The sequence below is a fragment of the Oryza glaberrima genome, chromosome 10 (genome assembly GCF_000147395.1).
Source record: "Oryza glaberrima chromosome 10, OglaRS2, whole genome shotgun sequence".
NCBI lineage: Eukaryota > Viridiplantae > Streptophyta > Magnoliopsida > Poales > Poaceae > Oryza > Oryza glaberrima.
Genome location: NC_068335.1, coordinates 19,564,520 through 19,589,549, shown reverse-complemented (window position 1 = coordinate 19,589,549; position 25,030 = coordinate 19,564,520). Strand labels below are relative to the sequence as shown.

Sequence of the window (25,030 nt, the reverse complement as noted above, 5' to 3'; positions counted from 1 at the left end):
AATGAGCCTTTAGAATCTCTGGTTTATATGAACATGGCCTAGGTTTAGGGATGGAAATGGTCACAAAAATTCCAAATCGACCGAGCGTCGTTTCCAACCATTGCCTTTTTTTACTATATAAAAATTTTGTTTTTTAAATTTATTTCCTCATTATATTAATATTAAAACTGAGTAGTTTTAATGAATCAATTACCAACCAGTTAAGCGTCGTTTTTTAAAAGATGCTACCAATCCAACTGCCTCCTACAGTTTTCACCCCTACTAGTAGGTCATATGGGAGGTAAAAACAAAAACATTTGAAATTCGAACCCCTTCCTTACAAATACAACAACCCCCAGGGGCGAGTACACAAATACGCCCCAAACTTTGCCATACCGGCGACCAACAAACCAAAAGGAGAGAGAGAACACCACAAAAGCTACTAAAAAAAGCACCGAGAAATCTAGTGGTGCAGCAAGCGAGCGAACCCCCCCCCCTCCTCTCCACCACCACCACCCCCCCTCCCCCCCTTCTCCATTTCTCTCTCCCTCCCAATTTTTTTTCCGCCTCTCCGCCTCTCGCCTCTCCCCACCCCACCCCCCCGCGACGACGGGGCCCCGAAGCTTCCAGAAGCTTCCAGGGTCCTCCCCTCCCAGATCGTCCCGCCCTCCGGAGCTCAGCGGGGGCGGCCGCGGGTGGCGGAGGAGGAGGAGGAGGAGCCGGGGTGGGGGCGGCTAGGGTTAGGGATCCGGGGGTGGTGGGGTGGGGGTGCTGCGGCAGCGGGTGGGTTCGAGAAGGAGGATGCATATGATGCGGCGGCTCAAGAGCATCGCCTCCGGCCGCTCGTCCGTCTCCGATCCGGTGAGTGAAGCGAGCGAGCGAGCGGGCTCGATCTCCGGGCGCCGCCATTCGGTTTCCCGCAGCCGCATTTGTGTGGAAGGAAACCGAATCGTGGATTCGTTGCGTTGGTTTTTGGTTTGGTGTTGTTGTTGTTGTTATTGGGTCTTTGCATTTTGGGGGGGGGGGGGGGGGGGGGGGGGGGGGGGAGTGGGCATTGCATTGGGTGAAGGGTGTCGCGCTACCAGGTGGCATGGCAAAGCGCTTTAGTTTTTTCTTTCTTTTTTTCTTTAGCATTCTTGCGCTTTAATAAAGGTTAAAGGCGACAGCTTGTTTGCTTCTGCCCGACTATTTATTTTGTCTAGTTTGGTTCAAGAGGATAGCGTTTTTGTCTGCAGAGCTGTAGCAATGTGGAACATTTATTCCCTGGTGTTCATGCTTCATGGGCTCATGAGGAGATTTGATGCTGCATTGGCGATGGCTGGACGGTGGTATAGCTGTCCGACATTACTAGAAAAAGAGAATCTGCCAATAATAGGTTTATTGGATTGGGAAGTTATCAAGGAAATGCCTTTCAATGTGTAACTTTTCATGATGGGTCTGCTTTGGTCATGTCCCTTAATCGTAGTCTTGCTTTGTTGAGCGTTGAACAGCTTTTCAGAAGGATGTGATTGATGACGTAGTTGATGTCTCATAATACTGAGAACAAAACATTGCTCACCAATCACAATAAAAAAATTGGGCACTGGGCAGTGTATATTGTAGAATGAATTGGTGGAAGAGTTTGATGCACAATGTTAGCTAATAGGTATAGTATGTGACTTCTAGCGGATGAATATGAATTCTGTGCTTGAGAATAAGGAAAGTAGGATTAGTTTCTCCTCCCTATTATGAGCTTGAGTTGATAACCTATATTGTTCTTGTTAGGGTGGTGATTCTGGCACCAAAAGACCAAAATTCGATCAGGATGGAGCAGGAGATATAGTCATTGAGCCACATCTAACTGATGACAAACCTATGCGCGTAGACCAAGAATCATCTTCATCTCATAGAGATGCTGAGGCAAGCACATCAACTAGTAAGAATCCTGGTAGAACTGAAGAAGCAGGTGCGGATATTCTTCCAAAAGAAATGAATGAGATGACAATAAGTGATGATAAAGTTGATGGCCATAATGATAAGGTTATTTTGATACCATTTGACTTGTCACTTCTTGACATAATGCCACCCTACTTTCGTTACTTATGTCATAGTTTTTCTGATTATAGGAATCTGAAGGTGTTATTGTTAATGCAAATGGAACAGAAACAGGTCAGATTATTGTGACATCAATTGGAGGTCAAAATGGGAAGCCAAAGCAGGTGATGCATCAACCCATTATGTTTATCTGCACCATTCTCTCTCATGCGTTCTGCTGGATCTGCTGGATATTAATACAATGCATCAGCACTGAAAATATCTTCATGCCCTGAAAACTGGGAGATTCCTTCCTTCAACCCCCCTCCCCCCCCCCCCCCACCCCCCCCCAAAAAAAAGAAAAAAAACGCACTATGATGCAATGCATTCCATCAGTATTGCGGGTGTTATTTCTTCCTGATGGTTGTGTATTTTTGCTTAGGAAAAAGTAGTTGGATGTTTGCTATACTACATTCTTTACATACAGGCAGGGTCAAACATTAATGTGTGCTAATTGTTTTACAGAAGGTATCATACATGGCAGAACGTGTAGTTGGTACTGGTTCATTTGGTGTAGTTTTTCAGGTATATTATTTCACATTTTGCCATTCTGTATCGCTACTCCTCGTCATGATGGAAATTTACAATATTTGGGCATAAAGTTATTGACCAGTTATTGATACAAACAGGCCAAGTGCTTGGAAACTGGAGAGACTGTTGCCATTAAGAAGGTTCTGCAAGATAAAAGATATAAGAACAGAGAGCTCCAAACAATGCAACTGCTTGACCATCCTAATGTGGTCCAGCTAAAGCATCACTTCTTTTCGACGACTGAGAGGGGTGAAGTTTACCTCAACCTTGTACTTGAATATGTCTCAGAGACAGTTTATCGTGTTGCTAAATACTACAATCGGATGAACCAGCGTGTGCCCATATTGCATGTTAAGCTGTATGCATATCAGGTCTGTATAAGTTATACTTTTAGCTTTGTAGATCATTTCAAACTGTTAAATCCATGATTCTAAAGAAATTATTTGTTCTAATGTGTTTTACTATTTTTCATAGATGTGCCGTGCCCTTGCATATATCCATCGTGTTGTTGGTGTCTGCCATCGAGATATTAAGCCTCAAAATCTACTGGTATGTATCATGAGACTCATTTTTATCAGGCACCCCTCCTCAGGGCATGCTTTGCAAGTGTTCTTTTCCCTTTTTTACTATTTGGGTACTTGTAAACAGATGATGGAGTTTAAGATTGAAACATGCATTTGCAGCTTGTGCAGCATGATTGCCTGCAATATTTTCAGCTGTTTATGTGTTGTGATATAAGTAAACCTGCTGTACAAGCAATTGTCTCATTGCAAGTTGATCGATTTTTCAGGTCAATCCTCATACACATCAACTGAAGCTTTGTGATTTTGGAAGTGCTAAGAAATTGGTATGCTTCTTGTCCTGCTAGCATGTTGATTCTGTGTTGCACATGTATTTGACAATGCAGACACTCCATTTCAGGTTCCTGGTGAACCTAACATATCATACATTTGCTCACGGTATTATAGGGCTCCTGAACTAATATTTGGAGCTACAGAGTATACCACAGCAATTGATATCTGGTCTGTTGGTTGTGTACTAGCTGAGCTTCTGATTGGTCAGGTATAGAATCATTCTAGCAGCTCAGTTTTTTTCTAGTCAAGTTCATGACCCGAGGATATACTTGATTGAATAATTTTGTATTGAACTTACTGTTATCTTAAGTCACACCATTACCAAAAAATAAATAACATAACTCAGCATTTCCATTTGAATGCAAGTACTTCATTTTATGGGGGTTGGGGGTTAATAATGGATGCTGTGCTGCAATACTCTTTCCTGCTTTGGCTGATCTTTTTTCCGAATATGGACAATTGCAGCCTCTGTTCCCTGGAGAAAGTGGTGTTGATCAACTGGTGGAAATAATAAAGGTTTCTATCTCCTGTCATCCATTAGAGACAGTAATTTAGGTCTGTGGACTGATCCATTTCTTGTTTTTTTTCTTATTATAGATTTTGGGTACACCAACTAGAGAAGAAATCAGGTGCATGAATCCAAACTATTCTGAATTCAAATTCCCTCAGATAAAAGCTCATCCATGGCACAAGGTTGGTGGATCTCTAATTCCGTAGCACTTTAGTTCTACACTGATGTAACCTTCTCACAAAATTTTTCCAACTGCAGCTTTTTGGTAAGCGCATGCCACCTGAAGCTGTTGATCTTGTGTCAAGGTTGCTGCAGTACTCGCCAAATTTGCGTTGCACAGCTGTAAGACTAATATTGGATTTGAGCCATTTTAACTAATTATTGAACCAGATCGGTATTAGGTGGATCATCATGAGCACAATAATCTAATTTCCTCATAAGAAAGTGTTGTACTACATATGATATATTATGTTTGTATCTACTAATTAGTCCTAGATTGGGAAACAAAGAAACAAAAAAAATCTTGATTACTGTTCTGATTAAACGTATTTGGCTGTTCTTCCAGGTTGATGCTTGTGCTCATCCATTCTTTGATGAACTGCGGGATCCCAAGACCTGCTTGTCAAATGGACGATCATTACCACCCTTGTTCGACTTCTCAGCTGCTGGTAAGAATTTTCTCTACTTGAAAAGTTGAATTTCTATTATAACCCTTGTCTTATCCCTCATCCAACCATTGGAATGGTGGTCTACAGAATTGGAAGGCCTTCCTGTTGAGCTAGTCCACCGAATCATTCCTGAACATATGAGGAAGTGAAACGGAATGGCAGGAAAACACAATTTCGCTGTTAGAACAGCGGATAGGTGTGAGTGAGATGGTTGATGCAAACATCCATAACTTATGGATGGATCAGGAGTAGACTAGATTCACTGCCTTGCTAGATGTGGAAAGAGGGATGCTATAGAAGTTCCTCATCATCACTTCACATAAAGAGCGAGGCAGTGGCTCATTCTGATGCAATTCCAAGAGGTAATGAGCAACTGAGATTGGCACGGCAACTCGCACATTTTCATCATGTGCCACCAGAGACGTTTATCTACTAGGCTGCTGTTGTATAATCAGGTACATGCTGAGTTTGCAGTTGTTTGTAGACACTTGTTTCCCTGAACAAGCGATGAGAGAAATCCAGATTCCAAAGTGCTTGCTTTGCTATCATGAAAGCCTGCCCGGAACATGTCAATTTTGATTAGTGCACGCAATGGCCTTTCCTTTATGTTTCAGAAGTCTAATCAAATTCTCTCGATCATGGTGTCTTAGCTGATGGTTTCATCTTGCATGACTCAGGGGCTGTTTGGATGCGATACTAAGTTTGCCACTATTCATCATACTATTTGTGCCACATTTGCTTAAGTTGTGGCTTACAAAAAGTGAGCCACACTTTAGCTAGCAAAATTGGATTGTGCCACACTTTGTTGAGTTGATGACATGTGGGGCCCAAATAGATGAGAAGGAATCTTGCCACAAGCGTGGCTATGAACCAAACAATATGCTAACTTGGTCAAACTTGCCTAACATGAGGTGTGGTAACCTTTGGCAAATTTTGAGAGCAAACTAAACAACCCCTGAGGTTTTACGGTTAACTACAAATGCACCGACGGTGACACTTGCAGGGTAACCTAAAGTTCATGTTTAATCTCACTTTTTTTGGAGCAAATATATCTGAATATCTTACGACTGACACAGTTGACTTATCAAGGCTGACAGTTCTGTTTTCGCCCATCAAGGCTGCATAAATAGGCATTGCTTCCTGCAAGTGCATTAAGACCAGATCTGGTATTCACAAATTGACTCCAATTAATAACTCCAACCTAATTCTACTACTAGTACCGTAGTACTTACATGTGGCTTCCTGCTGATTGCATCGGGCCAGACATGCAAAAAATGTTTGTTTGGCTAATTTAACTTTGTGGCCACTGGTCTGCAACTGGAAGAGGACAATTTAGTAGCTCAACGAAACCTGACCAAAATAGTCCAAGAACATGCAAGTCTTCACCGGGTAAGGTTTTGTTGGTTGGTGTCAAGTTGGCATGGTAGTGGTAGACTAGCAGTGGTAGTGATATTTATCCTGAGCTAGATAATTGCATGCAAAGATGGCAGGTTAGTAGTACAGCCATTCCATCGACCAGAAAAAAACCACAAGAGTTGGTAGTGTGGTGAACTCACTTTGACAGATGCAAGTCAACAGTGACACTGACACTTACCTATCAAATGTGATGCAAGGAGTCCCTCAAGTTTTAATACAACTTGATGGAATGCCTAATGAACCATCATCGATCAGGACATGTTTATTGTAGTACTTTTTAAATCACACTAGTAGATCAATGCTCCTGGGTCCCCCCAAAAATATTGATCTTGTGTACAGATGTCCATTGGGCAAAATGTGCCAACGAAAAAAAAAAACTTGTCTTGAGAGCTCTGCATTCTCTTCTCTTTGGCACCATCCTCAGCAAGGGGACAGACAAGCACACCGTCCGTATCAAAACCTGCGATTTGCAAACACGCCACGCTGACCCCACTCGCCTACCCCATTGACCCTGTTTCCGTTTCACATCGTATCCATTTTGTTCATTTCTACTGTGCCTAAAAAAAAACCTCTTCTTAAAAAAGAGAGAAAGGAAACGTGTTATGATTGCGTGTATCTGTATTTTGATTCAGAAGTCGGGTGTTCCTGAGTTATTTACTTATTACTCCTTCTCAAAATAAGTATATCAAAATAAGTGTTTCAGTCTCATCGTTTCATGCATATCTGATTATAAATCTAAATGCTTATAATTAATAAAAAATATTTGTAAATAAAACATTGATATATGTGTTCCGAGTTAATTAGAAGCAAACTACTTAAAAAAATAAAATTTTAAAATAAAAACTTTTGGCTGATAAAATGATATTTTAGTAGATGTCTTCTTCTAGTATTAAAATTTATTTATTTTTTTTAAAATGCTCCTTTAAGTACTACTTATCCTACCAATCAGTTCTCCTTCAAATTTTTCAAATTTCTCTTGATCCTACCTAACTACTGTTGAATATTGTTTTGCATACTTTATCCCTTATTTGAATATAAAAGTGGTAGGGTGAATGGAGGTAGAATGGGAAGAAATTTGGATGTAAGGTGATTTGAAACAAATTTTTGAACTCTAGAAAGACATCTATTTAAGGACGGAAGGAATATTTTTCCACTTCTAACCTACATCATTTTTTCAATAAAAGTGTAGGATCGAAACGCAAGAACTAAGTCAATCAGAGAGGGGGGGGGTGAATGGTTGGTATACCCAAAAAACCAAACTTTTTGCGGAATTAAAAGTGGATCGCGGTTGGACCGAAGTAGTCGCGCTGGTCTGACCGCCTGGAAACCGTCGGTCTGACCGGAGTAGATCATCCGGTTGGACCGCCGAGATTAGCTGCCGTCGCCTGAAGCCGCCTCCGGTCTGACCACAGATACGCCGCCGGTCTGATCGCCGGTGTTTCGTCGGTTAGACCTCCAAACACAAGAAAACACTAATCGAAGAACTCTCAAAATAGATGACAAATTTATTACTTCTCCATGTGTTTACAAAGTGTAACAACAGCACTCCTCACGGAAATCTCGACTAAACTCGAAATCCTAACTAAACTTACAACTCAATGCTCTCAAAAGCGATACCGGGAAGCCTCACGCTCCCTCTCTATTTATACATGAGGTAGGTAGCCTAAAGCCACGAACCAAACTCATACTAGAAGTCCTAATCCACCTAGAAAACCTTCTCGTACAAGAAACAAACTTTACAAACTTCAATCATACCAAATTTGGACTCCTTCCAAATTCGACTCCACATCCCATACACACACAATACATCCATCGTATGCCATATGGAATCTTCACCAACCACGTGCATTAAACTCTAGCCTAAGTATCCCGCATGATATTTGACCGTCACGGACATCGTCTTATCCCCAAGTCGACTCCTGATCCATCACCGGCAATACTCTCTCGAGGCATCAAGTCACCTACACATGAATCAAACAAAGAAATCATATTCCGAGACCAAGCTATCTCCAACTTGACTCATTGTTAGCAAACAACAGTATTATATACGTATAGTATCCATCTAGAAGCCATAAACATGAAACAATCACGGATATCCAAACAAACAATCCGAAACTGAAACCGACACAGAGTCGGCCGGTCTGACCAGCAGCATATGCCCGGTCTGACCAGACCCGACAAAAACAGTAACCTTGTTCATCACCTGAAATCATCTCCAAAACCACTTCGTCAATAATATCCAAATATCAAAACCAATAATTACATATGCCAATTGTTCATCACATAATAAGAATCATAAACACTTTGATTTTACAAAAAGGTGCTATAGTCTTTTTTTTTTACAAACCTTAATCTACTTATTTTGGAACCGAGGGATTATTGAAAAAGAACAATGTTTTCAACCGACAAATTAAGTTGGTTAGTGGATAAAGTACGCTTTAGGTACACATGCACGTCTTCTGTATCAAATGAAATACGGATTTTCAGCTGATCAGTCGTCCACGGTTTCTCTGCTTCTGACGAGCTGAAAGTACTCATTAACATTTCTGGTATGCATTGATCACACGTCTCACCATCTCAGTTGTTACGTAGTAGGAGTAGTATGGATGATAGGATGCCTAACAATACTTTTCCTATCGAATTAGAAAATAAATCCATTTATGATATGCTACTCAATAGTTGCAAGATGTATCTCACCGACAAGCTGGTGAGTTAATGAGTAGAGTACTTACAATAGACGAGATAAATGTTTAGTTGGTATACAATGAATTAGCCCAATCAATACTCTCTCCAATTCTAAATACTATTAAGCCATTTCAGTTTATGCACAAGAATTAAGAAAATAGTACGTTGGCTTCATTCATACTACTCCGTCCACATTGAAAAAGACGAGACATTAATCCATCCACAAATACTCGCTCTATCCTAAATTATAAGACATACATTTTTTACACGGTCTATTCAATAATATATTTTGATTAATACTTTATTTCATCATATGATCCTAACAAATATGAAATAAGCATAACATGAAAGAACTTTAAAATATAAATATATAAATATAGTGATATAACATGTATAACACTATATATATAGAGTTAGTATGATTATTAGTCAGAAGCTACCGAATTTAATTTTTTTAAAAAGGGAGGGCCATATAATTTAGGCCGGAGGGAGTAAAATGATTTCTGGTCTTATATTTATGAACGTAAAGTAGTACAAATATTTCTACCAACAAATATGAAAGAAAAATGAAAAAAAAAAGCACATTTCCGCCGCGTCGTCCTCCCTACCTAAAAAGGAGTTACTCCTATTTAATTAGAGAGTTAAGAAGGCCAGTAGCCCAGTACCATCTTACATTACGCAGCTGTGTTCTTTCCTGTTGATCCAGGTGATTGTGAATGAGTTTTGTTCGTTTTCTTCGCGCACGTTTTCCAAACTATTAAACGGTGCGTTTTTTATAAAAAATTATATAGGAAAGTTACTTTAAAAATCATAATAATCCATTTTTGAAGTTTAAAATACTTAATAGTCAATTAATCATGTGCTAATGGCTCACCTCGTTTTACGTATCTTCCCAATCTCCTCTATCTCCTCTCCTCAAACACAGCCTTACAACCGTATGGAGTAGCTCAGTTCCAAAATACGCTATTTTTAAAATAGTGTCAAATTATAATATGCAACTATTTTTATTTAAAATATCTTACTTTTATAAATATTAGTAGTGAGAGTCACATCTTAAAAACTGTGTTGAAATTTAAAAATAATAATATTTTAGGACGGTAGGAGTACAGTGTCTCATAAGAAAAACAAAATTTTCTTCCGAAAAACAAAAAGCTAAATAAAGGGTTTGGCACGTGAGTGCTATCATGCTAATCAACCCTGTCAGTCACTGACACTAAGCACAATCACAACCGCTCGCAGCTCACATGATCACATCCACACCTAAGCAGCCTTTTACTGTACTGCTGCTACCACTAATGATCTTTCTCTCCATAATTGCACATGAGCCAAACGAGAAAAAGCCCGGGTTAAGTTAAATCCAAAAAGATTATTTTTTTAAAAAAATAATATTTTTTATAAGCGATAAAAACCTCGCCTTTTTCTCTTCTCTCTTCTCCCACTTCCCCCCTCCTCTCCTCCGGTGTGCGGAAAATTCGAGACCCCGAAATTCCGGCAATTTCAAACGCGCCCCCTCGCCGCCGGCGAGCCCCAGCGCGATCCTGAGCCCCGGCGGTCCGTCGCCGGAGGTGTTAGCCTCGTGAGGTGGCTCTCGCCGTCGCCGGCGAGCGGCGTAGGCTTAGGCGGCGGCGATGGGGAACTCTCTGGGGTGCTCCGCCTCCGGGGAGAGGCTGGTGTCGGCGGCGCGGGACGGGGACGCGGTGGAGGCGCGGATGCTGCTGGAGCTCAGCCCGGCGCTGGCGCGGTACTCCACCTTCGGCGGCCTCAACTCCCCGCTCCACTTCGCCGCCGCTAAGGGCCACCTCGACGTCCGTGACAACCCCCTTCACGCCGTCCTTTGATTTCTTTCGCTGGTGGTTTTTTTGTTCGATTTGATCGCGAATTGATGTGTGTGTGTGTGTGTGTGTGTGTGTGTGTGTGTGTGTTTGGTTTGGTTTTGCATGCAGATTGTGACGCTGTTGCTGGAGAAGGGCGCGGATGTGAACGTACGGAACTACTGCGGGCAGGTAGATCTTTGGGGGATATTATGGGGGTTGATCCTTGTGTTTTAGTGCTATTTCGTGCGTAGGAATCGAATTAATGTGAGATCTATCGTCTAGAAGTAATGGAATTAGAAGTTCTTATGTCGTATCTCAAGTAAAAGGAGTGTGAAGATTCAGTCTTTTGGTTGATTTCTTAGCTCTATAGTTAGCTATGGATACATAAATTTATTTGTAATCTGTGGACCTGAGCAAGGTTTGAGTCTTTTAGTGCCTTCTGAGGCTCCTGCTTTATGCTTACACACTGGTATAGGTGTTCCATTTCTATTCATCCATTTTATCTTTATCCGAGTTGGAACATTTTGTTGATATTTTTCTTCGTTTATTTGGAATGGTGGATGAAGACTGCGTTGATGCACGCATGCCGGCATGGCCACTGGGAGGTGGTTCAGATGCTTCTGCTCTTCAGATGCAATGTATGGTATTGTAGCGTGGCATTTCTTGTTAGTTCCATATTTTCTGACACATGGAAGGTGCTGACCTCTCTGTGTGTTTGGGTGGCTTGTGAAGGTTACCAGGGCGGATTACTTGAGTGGCCGAACAGCATTGCATTTCGCAGCACATGATGGACTTGTTCGGTGCGTTCGTCTTTTACTCGCGGACTTTGTCCCAAGTGCTCCCTTAGAGGATGGTGCTTCTTCGACGGTGGATGGTGGTGAATGTCAGACGAATAGTGGGAGCAGTCCTTGTTCTTCTTTGGGACTGAAATTTAATGAATCGTATGTATTTTCAAACGAGTATTGGTTTTATCCTGTCTGAAGCAGCTAACAGTTAATGTCTTGCCACATTTCTTATTTTTCTTTTAGTGCTCGTTTGAGATATATCAACAAACCTGCTGATGGCGGTGTTACAGCACTTCATATGGCAGCTTTGAATGGTCATTTTGATTGCATGCAATTGTTGATTGACTTGGGTGCTAATGTGTCAGCTGTCACATTCCCGTATGGCACTACAGCAAATTTGATAGGCAAGTCATAATTCTTGGCTTCAGCTTGCATGCATTAAATAATGATATTTTTGTTATCTCAAACGGAATTATATTTACGTGTTTATGGAACAGGAGCTGGCAGTACTCCTTTGCATTATGCAGCTGGTGGAGGAAATGCTGAGTGTTGCCAGGTCAGTTGCCGCCAAAAAGCAAATCGCTTTTTTTGCGCAAGTACCTTTTTCAGTTGTAACGGTCGGTTGTCGCGTAATGAATTTATTTAATCTGAAAATTGGTGATGCCATTATTGCAGCTACTTCTGTCAAAAGGCGCTAGCAAGTTGACACTGAACTGTAATGGGTAAGAGTTATGTACTACCTATGTTACAGGTCCAAAATATTGATACTATTACTGTTGCAGTTATTATTAGATCCACATGACCATCTTTGTTTCATATTAACATGTACCCTGTTGTTTAGGTGGCTTCCCATTGATGTTGCTAGGATGTTTGGACGCCGTTTCTTGGAGCCATTACTTTCTCCAAACTCAAACTCGAGTATCCCTGCATATCAACCATCTAATTATCTTGCCTTGCCACTCATGAGCATACTTAATATAGCTAGGTTAGTGCTTAACAACTCACTGCTCACTAATCGGTTTTCTTCTGATGGAAGTAAAGTATAAATATAATTCTTGCTTTTGTGGAAAACAATGAGTGCTGGCTTTTGATATGTAAACCTATGTTTATACTTTTTTAGAAAGCACATAAGGTTGTGATGAAAGCAGCCTCATTATACACTAGCAGATCCGGTACTTATCAAAATCTTTCAGGCCAGATTATGTGCTCTGTAGAATTGCAATAGTTTCAGAAACTGTTAAGTTAGGAAGGTAACTACAGTTTTGGCTTCAATGATTTTAATCTTCATTGGCTCATGGGTCATGGCACAGTTAACCTTTTGTTACCTTATGAATTATGTTTGGCTTCCAATTACCTGAAACCAAGCATATTTCAATTTAACTTGACAATTCCACCTTGGATAAGAAATGTTTTTTGTTTCTCTTACTATATAACGGTACTAATAATATTATCTTCCTGTTAAAAGATTGATAATGATAAATATATACTTATTGCCTTATTGGAACCTTTATAGATTTTCTCTGTGCATTTGCAGAGAATTTGGGTTGCTGCACACCGTAGCCTCTGTGGATGATAGTGATCTTTGTGCAGTTTGCCTTGAAAGGTCTTGTTCAGTAGCTGCTGAAGGTGGGGTTTACACACTTGCAAATTCATAATTTCAGTCCTTTACTTACTAACGGATAAATTTCAGTCTGCTGTATTAACTACAAGTAGAAAATGATTATCAGATGTTCATAGTTCTCTCTGCTCTGCTCATAGGTTGAGAACGTTGCTTATGTTCATTTTATTTGTAAATTATAATATGCACTGGCAGGTGATTGTTTGTGTTTCTATCCACAGTAAAACTTAATGCATGTTAGATGTTGTTAGTATTCTACCTGACAGAACACCTATTCAGGGTAAGGATTTGTCTTAGCAAATTAACGCTGTTGTAAATTGTAATTATACCTTTAGTCTACCATCCAATGAAAGGGATGTTCAATTTTCTAGTTCTGTGCAATTTATCGCTTTCCTTTATCTAGTGAAGGTTCTATGCATATTATGTAACCGTTTTGTGAACCACATTTTTGTTCAGAAAAAAAATGTTAGAAAACAGTGAGAGTAAAGAAAAAACTACCTGTATTATCCTGAAACTTGTCTGCACGGAGTGTTTGAAAGCTTCCATTCCATATATGCTTTTTTTGTATGATTTTTCACTCATTCGTGCATATCACGTAGTGATGCATCACTGAAAAATGTAATGCTGCCCTGACATTATATTCTGTTCTTTCAGGTTGTTGTCATGAGTTCTGCATCAAATGTGCTCTTTATCTTTGCTCAACGAGCAATACCCGTGTTGAGTTCACTGGCCCACCTGGATCGATTCCGTGCCCTCTTTGTCGGAATGGAATAATGTCATTTACCAAGTTGCCAAGCACGCCAACAGAAGGGCTTAAATCTAGCTCAGCACTCACGTTCTGTAATCCATGCATGCTAAACACCCGATCTGTAGACTCACCAGCAACTATCAGCAAAGCAGAAATAAGGCGCAATCGTGTTGCAGCTGTCTCTTCAGAGCTAGTCTGCCCACTAACCTGCAGCCCATTTCCATCGTCTGCCCTCCCGACCTGCAGGTGCAGTGACGATGATCCATGTGATGCCATAGAAACACAGGATGGTTCCGAGGTGCAATCTCCTCAGCCATCGCACTGCGCAAGCATGGAGATGGACAAGAGGGAACAGCAGGATCTTGACCGGACTAGCTGCTCAGGCATGTTCTGGAGCCGAAGAAGCTGCCACAGGGAGGAGCAGTGTAATGCAGAGATCAATGCTTGATTCTTTCTTCTTTCTGGTTGTTAATATATCTGGATTCATAGCAGCTCAATGTGGGAGATGAGCAGCGGTTATTTTTTTTGCCTCTCCAGCTGTGTTTCTTTCCCCTATTTGCAGCCAAGATTTTCTTGATTGGTGAAGTGAATCCTGCAGCTTTTGGCTGCTGTAGTTTTTACTGTATTGTAGCATTTTGGTTACAAATGTGTGTCGTCCCTGTGTCGTCCCTGTGATCCTAGATAGCCCCAAAATCACCAGTTACTCCTCTTTGTAGCTGTATGTAAATTGCAGGAGTTGGTTGGGATTTGTTTTCTGGTAAAGATGTTGAGAATCTATGTACAATGGCATCAGTCATTTGCCCTCTTAAATCTTAATGATAATACTATATAGATCATCCATAATCTCATCAGTCTCTTTTTGTACGGTACAGTGTAGCTGAGCTCACACAAAATGCTTCTCTTCAGCATTTTGCCTGTGCCGTCGCTGAGCTGTTACGCCGCCGCCGGCAGGAGCGTGGTGACGATCCTGTCGCCGAGGCCCGGCACCGCCGAGAGGAAGTGGCCGACGCCGGCGAGCTCGTGGTAGCTGATCCAGCCGAGGCGGCGGCAGATGTGGCGCTGCAGCTGCACCGGCACGACGCCGTCCTCGTCGCCCTGGAACAGGTGCACCGGGAACGGCGGCTCCTCCAGCTCCGCCGGCTCGAACTCCGGCCACCGGCCGAACATCACCGCCATGTCCCGGTAGAACGAATCCTGCACCCCCTGCTGCGTCGCCATCCTCGCCTTCTGCAAAAATCAAAATGCATGCACACTGTGTCACTATCTAGCTATCAGCCATGGAAGCTAGAAGAATTGTGGAAGGTTCTGGGACCTTCTGGAACAGTCCGGTGGAGAGGGCCATGAGGCGGTTCTTCTCGTCGAGGGCGTTGGGGAAGGAGCCGGAGCCGGAGATGACGGTGGAGGTGGGCAGCCAGGTCTGGTTCATCCACCAGTGCAGCAGCCATGGCGCGTAGTAGGCGACTCTCAGTGACCACTGGTCACCCACCGGCTGCCTCCTGTACAGCTGCCGTGCCAAACCCCTCGGCAACCCCGGCCACCGGTAGTTGATCACCGGCGCCATCATCGCCGCCCCGGCCAACCTACTCACATATACACCAATTAATGGCAGCACAGCCGATCAGTATATTGAGCACAAACTTCGTGCTCTTTACGATCGTAATTAAAAGATTTAAAATTTTTCTAGTGAATTTCACAAAACTATATATATATATATACACTTTGTGCAAACCGTCATAAGATTATAGATTTAAGAAGATTGTATCACAAAAATACAGATTTAGAATTGAATTTATCATGAAACTTGGATTTAAGATAAAATTTCATAAAAGTACAAATTAAGTAACAAATTTAATCATAAAAGTACAACATATAGCTCGAATATAATGGTAGTGTTAGGGATTCATATTTTAAAATATATAGTTTTGCGTGGTAACTTCAATATGAAATTCGTAGTTTTGTGATATTTAGACTTAAATCGGTTTGTGATAAAATTGATGCTAAATCTATATTTTTGTGATATAACATATTAAAAGTTTTCTAATAGTTTAGTCATAACATCAATAGTTCTATAAAATTGACTTACAATTATTCAATAGTTAAACGACATAAAAATTTGATTGGATCTTATCGCAAATATCAAATGCGTATGACTGATACTCACTCCGGTCTGGTCTATAATATTGATAAGAGAGAGTACTTTATTTTGTACTCGTATTATATCGTATTATAGTATTGTTGTTGTTGTTTGTAAACAGTTATATATATGGTCTTTGAGATGTAACTTTGACGATGGAGGCCATATGTCGTGTTGGACTTTACCTGTGGGGGATGTACTTGAAGGAGGCCCAGGCGGCGTGGCAGCCGAGGGAGGAGCAGATGAGGTGGAACTTGGGGCCGAGCTGGAGCGCGTCGGCGAGGTCCTGGATGTCCATCGCCGCGCTCCTCAGCGACCTCCTCGGGTCAGGGTCGCTCTCGCCGTAGCCCGCCCGGTCGAACGCCACCATGTACACCCCCAACTCCTCCAGCAACGCCTGCATCCATCCACGCCACAGCCGACCAGTCAGCCACACCAACCCAACACAACCAAAATTTCGGCCAAACGATGGGTGGATCGGCATCGGCGCGCACTAGCGGCGTCTGCGTGCGTGCGCTGCCGCGCGTGTATCATGTGCTGGGGCGGCGCGGCAGCTGGTGCCACCGCCATTTCCATTTCAGGCACGAGAGGACGGTTTCTTTTTCCTTTGTAACATTTCTGCATGTATAACCGTTGCATGACATCACCCGTGTATTCTGTCTGCCTAAACATGTCTTAAAATATAAAAGAATTTGGATGAATGTGTCACATCCATCTAAAATCCAATATATTTTAGGACGGATGGAGTATTTATTTGTATTTAAATGTGTATGTCTTGAAAAAAAAATATATGAAAACCTAGAAAATTCACTTCTAAAAGAAGAGAAATTTTACTGTTCTTAAGAGATATTAAATTTTTTAAATGAAAAATTCTAGTTACTCTTGGTCTCTAAAATACAGAGAAGTAGATATTCCAGTTTTGAAAATTTTAAAATTTTGGTCCCTAGGAAACTATTCCGTCCGAAAATTTATTTTCCTTTTTCTTTTCTTAGATTTAACATAATATATTCAAATTTTAGCCAAAACATATTCAATTTTTGAATTATTTCAGGCCTAAATATTTCAAGATGTCGTTTCTATCGATCACCTCGAAAGAAATATGCAAACTGATATATACAACCGAGATACCAAATTAATTTACACTCAAAATATTGGTAACAAACATCCTAAAATCACTTAAAAAAGCCATCATATATACTCTCTCCATCTACTTTTGATATGTATATTTCTAAATCTAAAAAATTTATTTTTGATAGGCATATTTCAATCCAACGATATATCATTTTAATGACTTTCTCGAATTTAATGTGCGATTCTCCATTTCTCCACACAATATTGGCTACATGGGCATCGAGAAATGTAAATATTAATGAATCGCTTATTTACGAGGAATGACTAGTATGTTTAAATGGATGATAAGTAATTAATTACTTATTCTTGGTCTGTGTGCTAAGATGAAATATGACTATCAAATATAGATGGTGGAGGGAGTATTTCGTTATTTCCCAAAAAAAAAAAAAAAACGGCCCAAGAAGTGCACTAATTTACCCTTGTTTTGAACCGTCCGATCAATTCAAAGGATGGATGGATCGCTCTGGTAACCAAACCTGGGAAGCGCGGGGCGAGTCCATGCGGCCGCCGGAGAAGCCATGCGAGTAGACGACCTTGAACCGCGCCGCCTCCCGCCTCACGCCGGACTCCGCGTACGCCAAGAACCTCCCGTCCCGCACCCGCACCCTCGCCGCCGTCACCGGCGGCCCGCCCTCCGCCCCGCACGGCGTCGGCGGCGGCGGCCGGACGGCGTTCACGAACCACCCGGCCACCATCGCCGCCGCCATCAGCACCAGCAGCGCCACCGGCGGGCTCCCATTATTCCCTGCAAAAGCAAACACATGAACACGCATAGTATCATCTCACTAATGGTTTCATCTGCTGCATTAATCTTCAGCTTTGCATGTACTTCTTGCAGTAAGTTACCAGTAGAAGCAGCAGCCATTGGAGACGTACGATGAGAAGCTTGAGAGCCAAAGGAAGCGAGCTAGGTAGGTAGCTAGTTGGAGAAGAAGCAGCTGTGTTCGGATTGTGTATGTGTTTGTGTTAGTGTTCTTAATACGAGTTAGGTAATTGAGCTAATTAAGCAAGCTTAGCTAAGCTAGTGCGATCGAGCTGAATAGTATAGTAGTGGAGCATTTGCTGATGAATTTTTTTAGTGGAGAAGCAACCCTTTCAGCAACCTACCAACACCCCTCTATATAAACGTACATGATCCATCAAGCTGGTGCGTCTGCTTTAATTTTTTGCAAATGCCAACTAGTAGCAAAATCTCTCTCACCTACCACGCATTTGAAAGGAATCTGAAACTGAAATCAGATTGTACAACATGATCTCTCTCACCTACATGTACATGATCTGTTGCAAAATGTACACATGTGGGTCATACTAAACAGTTTGTCCTGTGCAAATGATTGAGATTTTGTGGATTGTTTATGTCGCAAACGTGCTTTTCCCAAACTTTCAGACATATAAACCAATAGACGCTATGCCAATTGGAATATCAAACTAAGTGTACCTGTGTGTCTTCTGTACTTGAATCTCCTAAAAGAATAATTACCGTACTAGAAACAATATGAAAATGCAAAAATATTGCTTACGTGGTAGTGACGTAGGTGATGATGTTTTCATCAAAGGCTACAATCGCTGTTGCTTTTTTTCTTCTTCTTTTTCATGGAGTGGTGGTGGCACCAGGAATCTATTTTCTTCACCCCTTGAAATTGTCTCTCACCTGCTGCCTCATTTTTCAGGACAAATCCTTCAAATTTGTTGTTGGGGTGGGTGGAGATCAGTATGAATGGATCACAAACAGTCTCTTCCTTTTGGCATCTCATGCATGTCAAAGCAGTACCTATCTAGAATCATCTCACCAACTCCAAACGCTGATCTGTTGAGGTTGAGACTGAGAGTGCTTTTAATTTAGGCTAGTGACCAAATGAGGTGAGATTAATCTTCTCCACTTCTGGGTCAGTAGTGACCTTGGTAGGTAAAGACTTGTTTCAGAAGTTCCTATTCTTTACACATAATTTGTCAATGCTTATTTGTGTTCTGGTAGAAATGCAGAGTACATGACCGGTCTGCATATTAGAGTCTTTCTTTAGACTAGACCAAATCCCTTGTATTAGGCCTAATTTCGTTGGGTTTTAGTGTTTAAGCGCAATCAGTCCTTTCCTGATAGAGTCTAAGGATACTGGGTCACTAAACGTTAATGGAACACTATATATGAAAACAGCGTATTGACATTTTTTAGGTAATAAAGGCATGGCTTAATCTGACACAGTTGGAAATTCTCTGAACCATGCTAGTTATTATCCTTGACCACATTTTTGGGTCTTGTTGATGACTACTCCCTCCATCCCAAAATAAGATCATTTTTTACCCCTTCCATTTGTCCTAAAATAAGCCTATTTTTAAGTAATCATTGTATTGAAGTTTATGAAAGTAGGAATAAATGTATTGGAAATAGATAAAGAGAGAAATAATTGTATTGAGATTTGATAAAATAGGGATATTATAATCTTTTTGGTTTTTTCCCTACATAATGGATAAAATCCCATCTTTGCTTAAACAAAAGCTACATCCACTTATTGCAATGTACCTAAATTAAAAAACCAGAATGAAGTATCTAACCAAGGATGAAGAGAAGACACATTATAAAGCCACCAACATAGAAGGAGAAATACAATTTATAATGATATATTATAAAGTTTTTTTTGTTTTGTATTGGTATGTGTGGGATGGCTAGATGGGTGAAAAATGAAATTATTTTGGAAAGGAGGGAATAATTACTTTTCCGGTTGTTGTACAGTACAACACCAATGATTTTGTCAATGCCAAAAAGAACCTTTTCTTTAGACGGAATTGCTTTGCAGGCTAAGTCACTGAGACTGAACGGCTTTGCAGGCCAAGTCCCTTTCTCTGAATGAAACGAAACCTCTTCAACCTCCAATCCGACCCGCTTGCTTTGTCAAAAGCAAACAAGACTTCAATATGCAGTCCGATCAGGCACTCATATTACTATATGGCATCATCTGAACATGAGTAAAGGATATCACGGCTTGTTTGGTAACTCGAGGGAAGGAGATTGGAAGTTTACATGAGAGAATTGATGATGAGATTAAGATGGGAATTTGATTTTTAATCCCAATATCTTGTTTGGTAGAGGTGATGGAAATTGATAGGAAGTTTAGTTGAAGATTAGGTCAATAATAAAAACGGATGGCTGAGATTTGCTTAGACAAAGTAAAGGATGAATTCCCTCCCAATTACCTGCTCCTACCCAGGTATTGAAAAGGAGGAAGTTCCTTCCTCAATTCCCCGTCCCCATCCCACCTAAATTCCCATGTCTCCCAACCAAACAAAACACTTAATAGCATCATCCCTCTAAACTTCTAATCCCTTCTAAAAACTCCCTCCAACCAAACGGGCCGTCAATGGATTTGGCTTTCCTCCTTTTCTTTATTGGGGAACGCTCAAAAGACTTCGCAACTTTGCATTGGTAAGTGATGACATTATCAATGGTTTTTGCTTTCCTCCTAGAATAATACCCTACCAAATTCCAATTATTTGTTCAAAGAATCTAGGATGGAGATGGTTAGTTGAACATGTACCACGTCCCAAAAACTCTTTTTTTTTGGAACGAAAAAAAAATCCCAGACCTCTGAAATGCAGAAACAGATTGTGACAGTAATGAGAACAGTCTAATATCAGTATATATATTTGTTAACATTATCACTTAGCAGGGTTTCTTGGCAGCACAAATCTGCTACAAAATAAAAGGAAAAAAAAAATCTGAATGCTGCCTCATGTAGTCATGTGAGATTAACTGAACACTGTAGTACTACTCTACTGTATTTTTGCATCACTCTTCTTCTGTATTTTATCGTTGCTGATCAGCCGAAAAGTGTCCGGAGAACGGTGTCGCCGAGGCCGGGGACGGCGGAGAGGAAGTGGCCGGTGCCGGGGAGCTCGTGGTAGCTGACCCAGCCGAGCTTCCCGGCGACGTGCCGCTGCAGCGCGACGGGGACGAGGCCGTCCTCGTCGCCCTGCCAGATGTGCACCGGGCACGGCGGCTCCGGCAGCGCCATCGGGTCGAACTCCCACTTCCCGAACATCACCGTCATGTCCCTGTAGTACGACTCGTTGATCCCTTGCTGCGTCGCCATCTCCTTCTTCTGCAAAAAGAATCGCCATTTATGTCAGCCATGGAGGTCACAGCAATGGTGGTGGCGGCGGCGGTATATATTTTCTACACCTAAGTGTCGTAAGATCTGGTATATGCATGTGGTTTAAATAGTTATATAAAACTAGCATGTGGCTCGCGCAGATTGTGCGGCTAGCATCATTATATTTTCTCTCGTATAATAGCATATATGTTTTCTTATTATATTATTCAAATATATTAAAATGACAACATAAATTTAAATTTTGCAATAACTTTAAAAAATACTAATGTGTAATATTTATATTATATTTTATATACGTGTTAGTTATTAATTACTTTTAATATCAAATTTTAGTTATTTGTAAATTATATATATTCCTATATGGATTTTAGACTCGTCTTTTAATATTTCTTTTTTTAATTCCGAATTTTCTGTAAATTGTATTTCTATATAGACTCTATGTTCTTCTTCCAATATTATTTTTTTATTTCTGAATTTTTATTATTTCTAATTGTATTTCTATGTGAACTCTAAACTTATCTTTCAATATTCTTTAATTTTTAATTTCGAATTTTAGTTACTTCTAAATTGTACTCCTATATTGACTTTAAACTCTTCTTCCCATGTTTTTCTTAATTTTGAATTTTAGTTATTTATAATTTTTTTTATACGGACTCTAAACTCTACTTTTAATTTTATTATGTTTATTCCAAATTTTAATTAGTTTTAAATTCCTATATGGACTCTGTACTCAACTTCTAATATTCCTTATTTTTTAATTCTGAATTTCTATTTTTTTCTTAATTGTATTTCTATATGGACTCTATACTCTACTTCTATTCCTTATTTTTAATTCCAAATTTCTATTATTTCCTAATTTTATTTCTATATGGACTCTATACTCTACTTCTAATATTCCTTATTTTTAATTCCGAATTTCACTTATTTCCTAATTATATTTCTATATGGACTCCATACTCTACTTCTAATATTTTTTATTTTTAATTCCAAATTTCAGTTATTTTCTAATTGTATTTCTATATGGACTCCATACTCTACTTATAATATTCCTTGTTTTTAATTCTGAATTTCAATTATTTCCTAATTGTATTTCTATATGGACTCTAGTCTCCTCTTCTAATATTTCTTATTTTTTAATTCCGAATTTAAACTATTTCTAAATTGTATTTCTATATGGACTCTAGTCTCCTCTTCTAATATTCCTTATTTTTTAATTTCGAATTTTAGCTATTTCTAAATTGTATTTCTATATGGACTCTGCCTTTTCTTTTTCTCCGATTAATGTGAGAATTTTTAGGCCATGAAAACGAACGTGAAGTCTCTTTTTTCTATTCCTTTAATAATATAATAGATTTGATAATATACAAACATGAAAGTCTAAATTCGATCAACACATAAAGAAACAAAAAAAAATTTATCTGCGTCTTACCGTTACTATTCGTTACCTAATTTTATTATCTTTGTTTCTCTAGTTGTAGATTAAATTTAGTCCTATATATTTATCTATAGACTTATTTCATCCCAATTATACTATCATTTTTTAGCTTCTTCTTTAACTATTAGATACGCACGCAAATAATAGGTGCCATGATACAAAGACGTAGAAAAACCCATTTATCGAGTTGTCACCTTTTGGAGGGTGCCGTCGGCGGTGAGGGTGCGGCGGATGTCGGCGTCGCGCTTGTTGGGGAGGAAGGTGGTGTTGTCGACGACGGTGGAGGTGGGGAGCCAGCTCTGGTCCATCCACCAGTGGAGGATGGCCGGGGCGTGGTGCGACACGCGGAGCGCCCACTGGTCGCCGTACGACTGCCTGCCGTACGCCGCCGCGGCGTCCTCCGCCGGGAACCCGGGCCACCAGTAGTTCACCACGGGCGCCATCATCGCCGCCCCGGCGATCCTCTCCGGGATGTACCTGAGCGCGCCCCACACGGCGTGGCTGCCGAGGGACACGCCGACGACGTAGAACTTGTCGCCGAGGCCCAGCGCGTCGGCGAGCTCCGCCATGTCCAGCGCCGCGCTCTTGACGGTGCGGTTCGGGTTCGGGTCGCTCTCGCCGTAGCCGGCGCGGTCGAAGGCGACCATGTACACGCCCAGCTCTTCAGCCACTTCCTGAGATTTTCACAAACACCGTACGTGCACGTTAGTAAATAAGTCAGCATCTGCGCGGTAAATTATACGAGAACCAATCATGATTTGGATCGAGAATTCAGCATTTAGTAGAATCGTTCGTTGCTCTTGACTTGTTATAACTTATAACTAATAATCGTGACGTTTCTTGGGAGAGCAGTTCAGCATGTGGTACGATCAAGAAATAAAAATAAAAATTCGTTCTTGGCCGCGTTGACAAAATAAACGGCTTGTAAGTTTCGTGTACACGCTCTTGTCAGCTTCGTGATAATCTGACTAAAACCACCCAGTTTCCGATTTAATTGACTCAAAAACATCGTTAAGAAATGCGATTCCATGCTAATTAATTTGGTTTCCAATACTAAAGTATTCATCATAGTTCACTTGGAACAGCAAAATTTTGAAAGAAGTTTAAATTATCATCAAATGCTCTGGGAAGAAGAATCGGTCGACGAACTAATTACCGGCGAGGCGCGGAGGCTGTCGAGGCGGGAGCCGGTGAAGCCGTGGGAGAAGACGATCTTGTATCGCGCCGCCTCCTTGGGCACGCCGGACTCCTCGTACGCCAGGTGCCGCCCGTCGCTCAGCCGCACCCGCGGCGCCGTCACCGGCGGGCCACCCGGCGCGCCGCACACCCGCGGCGGCGGCGGCATCACCGCCCTGGACAGCAGCTCCCCGAGCTGCCCCACGAGCGTGCCCATGGCGCCCATGCCCCTGGTCTTCTCGCCGCCGCTCATCGTCGACGCCCACAGCAACCTCTCCGCCATGCCACACAGTAGTGTTCGTCGAGCTGTCGGCGATGGCTCTCTCGATCGATCGATCTCTGTGCTGTGATGTGGCTGTCTCCGGCGAGCGCGGAGGAGGAAGAGGAGGAGCGAGGTAGGTGGCGATGGCGAGCAAGCAGTGCGCGCGGGGGTGTGTGATTTATAGTGGGAGGGGCGGGGAGACGGCGTGAGAGACCGAGACGTGGTCGCGCGCGCTGTGGCTCGCGGCGTGGTGGTTTGTGGGTTGTTGGTTGGCTTGGGTTACGCGGTTTTACGGGGTGTTTTGGCGAGCGACGTCGCGCGACTCGCTCGCTCGCTCGGGCGGTCTCGGCGCCACCTAACCGGGCCACCAACGGCGTCATATGGCAGAGTCATGCTACCAAACCACCAACGGCGACTCTGACAGTGAGTGTTAGGGTGTGTTTGGTTGCCTGTGTCTAGCTAGACCTGTATCTCGGTTACCTCTCAAGTGTGAATCTTAGTTGTCGGTGACGGAGCCAGCGGCGTCATCAAGTCCGGACAACTAATAGTGTTTTTTTATTATCGATTAATTTTTATATGTGTCGATGGCTATTGACAGTGGAGACGGCAGCAGCGGAACCTGGGCGGTCGTCCGAAATACTCGGGAGGTGGCTCCTCCAATGTTAGTTGCATAATATAGTGTTCTATGGTTTATTTTTAGAGCCCATGTGATGTATGTGATGTGATGTTGTTATGTTGTTCCTATCTCTGTCACACCCTAATCCGGTACCGCCGTACAACGGCACCTGACAGGAGCGTGTCGTAGGAAAAACGGCGCGAACCGCTTCCTATGAAACCGCGATCTCAGTACCAGTCCCAGGACATAGCGCTGGTACCCACGGTGACAAATATGAATCATTGCAATCCTTATAATAAATAGAGGACTTATTTACCTTAACTTAGGTTGCAGCTCAGACCAGCCTGAGAATGCAACCGACGACACGGACAAAGAAACACCAACAACAGCAGCAGCAGCGGAACCAACGAACTAACACCCAACACCACAGGCGACGGCTGGGAACCAGGACGAAACCCTAATCTTCACTTCACTTCATCTTCAGCTTC

At 41.7% G+C, this 25,030-nt stretch overlaps 4 protein-coding genes across 4 annotated transcripts; 2 read left to right on the top strand and 2 right to left on the bottom strand.

Annotated features, from left to right (window-relative positions):
* The first annotated feature begins 549 nt into the window (after positions 1–549).
* Positions 550–5,265, top strand: LOC127752543 (shaggy-related protein kinase alpha-like). Its single transcript, XM_052277954.1, has 13 exons — positions 550–840; positions 1,744–1,998; positions 2,085–2,177; positions 2,518–2,577; positions 2,682–2,954; positions 3,058–3,132; positions 3,374–3,430; positions 3,505–3,645; positions 3,903–3,953; positions 4,035–4,130; positions 4,207–4,290; positions 4,514–4,616; positions 4,704–5,265. Exons 1-13 carry the CDS (start codon positions 781–783, stop codon positions 4,763–4,765), a joined length of 1,410 nt encoding a protein of 469 aa, XP_052133914.1. The 5' UTR covers positions 550–780; the 3' UTR covers positions 4,766–5,265.
* A 4,879-nt stretch (positions 5,266–10,144) lies between these two features.
* On the top strand, positions 10,145–14,518 carry LOC127752467 (probable E3 ubiquitin-protein ligase XBOS33). The gene is made up of 10 exons (XM_052277847.1): positions 10,145–10,522; positions 10,661–10,720; positions 11,098–11,169; positions 11,264–11,472; positions 11,560–11,720; positions 11,814–11,872; positions 11,992–12,038; positions 12,158–12,301; positions 12,851–12,942; positions 13,589–14,518. Exons 1-10 carry the CDS (start codon positions 10,346–10,348, stop codon positions 14,128–14,130), a joined length of 1,563 nt encoding a protein of 520 aa, XP_052133807.1. The 5' UTR covers positions 10,145–10,345; the 3' UTR covers positions 14,131–14,518.
* On the bottom strand, positions 14,458–18,085 carry LOC127752468 (uncharacterized). The gene is made up of 5 exons (XM_052277848.1): positions 17,794–18,085; positions 17,424–17,692; positions 16,002–16,213; positions 14,995–15,262; positions 14,458–14,909 (listed from the first exon to the last, which is right to left on the bottom strand). Exons 1-5 carry the CDS (start codon positions 17,810–17,812, stop codon positions 14,616–14,618), a joined length of 1,062 nt encoding a protein of 353 aa, XP_052133808.1. The 5' UTR covers positions 17,813–18,085; the 3' UTR covers positions 14,458–14,615.
* Positions 18,086–20,583: 2,498 nt separating this feature from the next.
* LOC127785758 (uncharacterized) lies at positions 20,584–24,086 on the bottom strand. The gene is made up of 3 exons (XM_052313156.1): positions 23,645–24,086; positions 22,683–23,162; positions 20,584–21,041 (listed from the first exon to the last, which is right to left on the bottom strand). Exons 1-3 carry the CDS (start codon positions 23,945–23,947, stop codon positions 20,760–20,762), a joined length of 1,065 nt encoding a protein of 354 aa, XP_052169116.1. The 5' UTR covers positions 23,948–24,086; the 3' UTR covers positions 20,584–20,759.
* Between the last annotated feature and the right edge of the window lie 944 nt (positions 24,087–25,030).

Coding starts and splice junctions, on each gene's coding strand:
- LOC127752543 (XM_052277954.1), top strand. CDS start 781: ATGCATATGATGCGGCGGCTCAAGAGCATCGCCTCCGGCCGCTCGTCC. Junction 841..1,743: donor GCTCGTCCGTCTCCGATCCG/GTGAGTGAAGCG, acceptor TGTTCTTGTTAG/GGTGGTGATTCTGGCACCAA. Junction 4,131..4,206: donor AAGCTCATCCATGGCACAAG/GTTGGTGGATCT, acceptor TTCCAACTGCAG/CTTTTTGGTAAGCGCATGCC.
- LOC127752467 (XM_052277847.1), top strand. CDS start 10,346: ATGGGGAACTCTCTGGGGTGCTCCGCCTCCGGGGAGAGGCTGGTGTCG. Junction 10,721..11,097: donor TACGGAACTACTGCGGGCAG/GTAGATCTTTGG, acceptor TGGTGGATGAAG/ACTGCGTTGATGCACGCATG. Junction 12,302..12,850: donor AGCATACTTAATATAGCTAG/GTTAGTGCTTAA, acceptor GTGCATTTGCAG/AGAATTTGGGTTGCTGCACA.
- LOC127752468 (XM_052277848.1), bottom strand. Junction 16,214..17,423: donor ACTCGCCCCGCGCTTCCCAG/GTTTGGTTACCA, acceptor GGATGGATGCAG/GCGTTGCTGGAGGAGTTGGG. Junction 14,910..14,994: donor CCACCGGACTGTTCCAGAAG/GTCCCAGAACCT, acceptor TGATTTTTGCAG/AAGGCGAGGATGGCGACGCA.
- LOC127785758 (XM_052313156.1), bottom strand. CDS start 23,947: ATGGCGGAGAGGTTGCTGTGGGCGTCGACGATGAGCGGCGGCGAGAAG. Junction 23,163..23,644: donor ACAGCCTCCGCGCCTCGCCG/GTAATTAGTTCG, acceptor TGAAAATCTCAG/GAAGTGGCTGAAGAGCTGGG. Junction 21,042..22,682: donor CCGACGGCACCCTCCAAAAG/GTGACAACTCGA, acceptor TTCTTTTTGCAG/AAGAAGGAGATGGCGACGCA.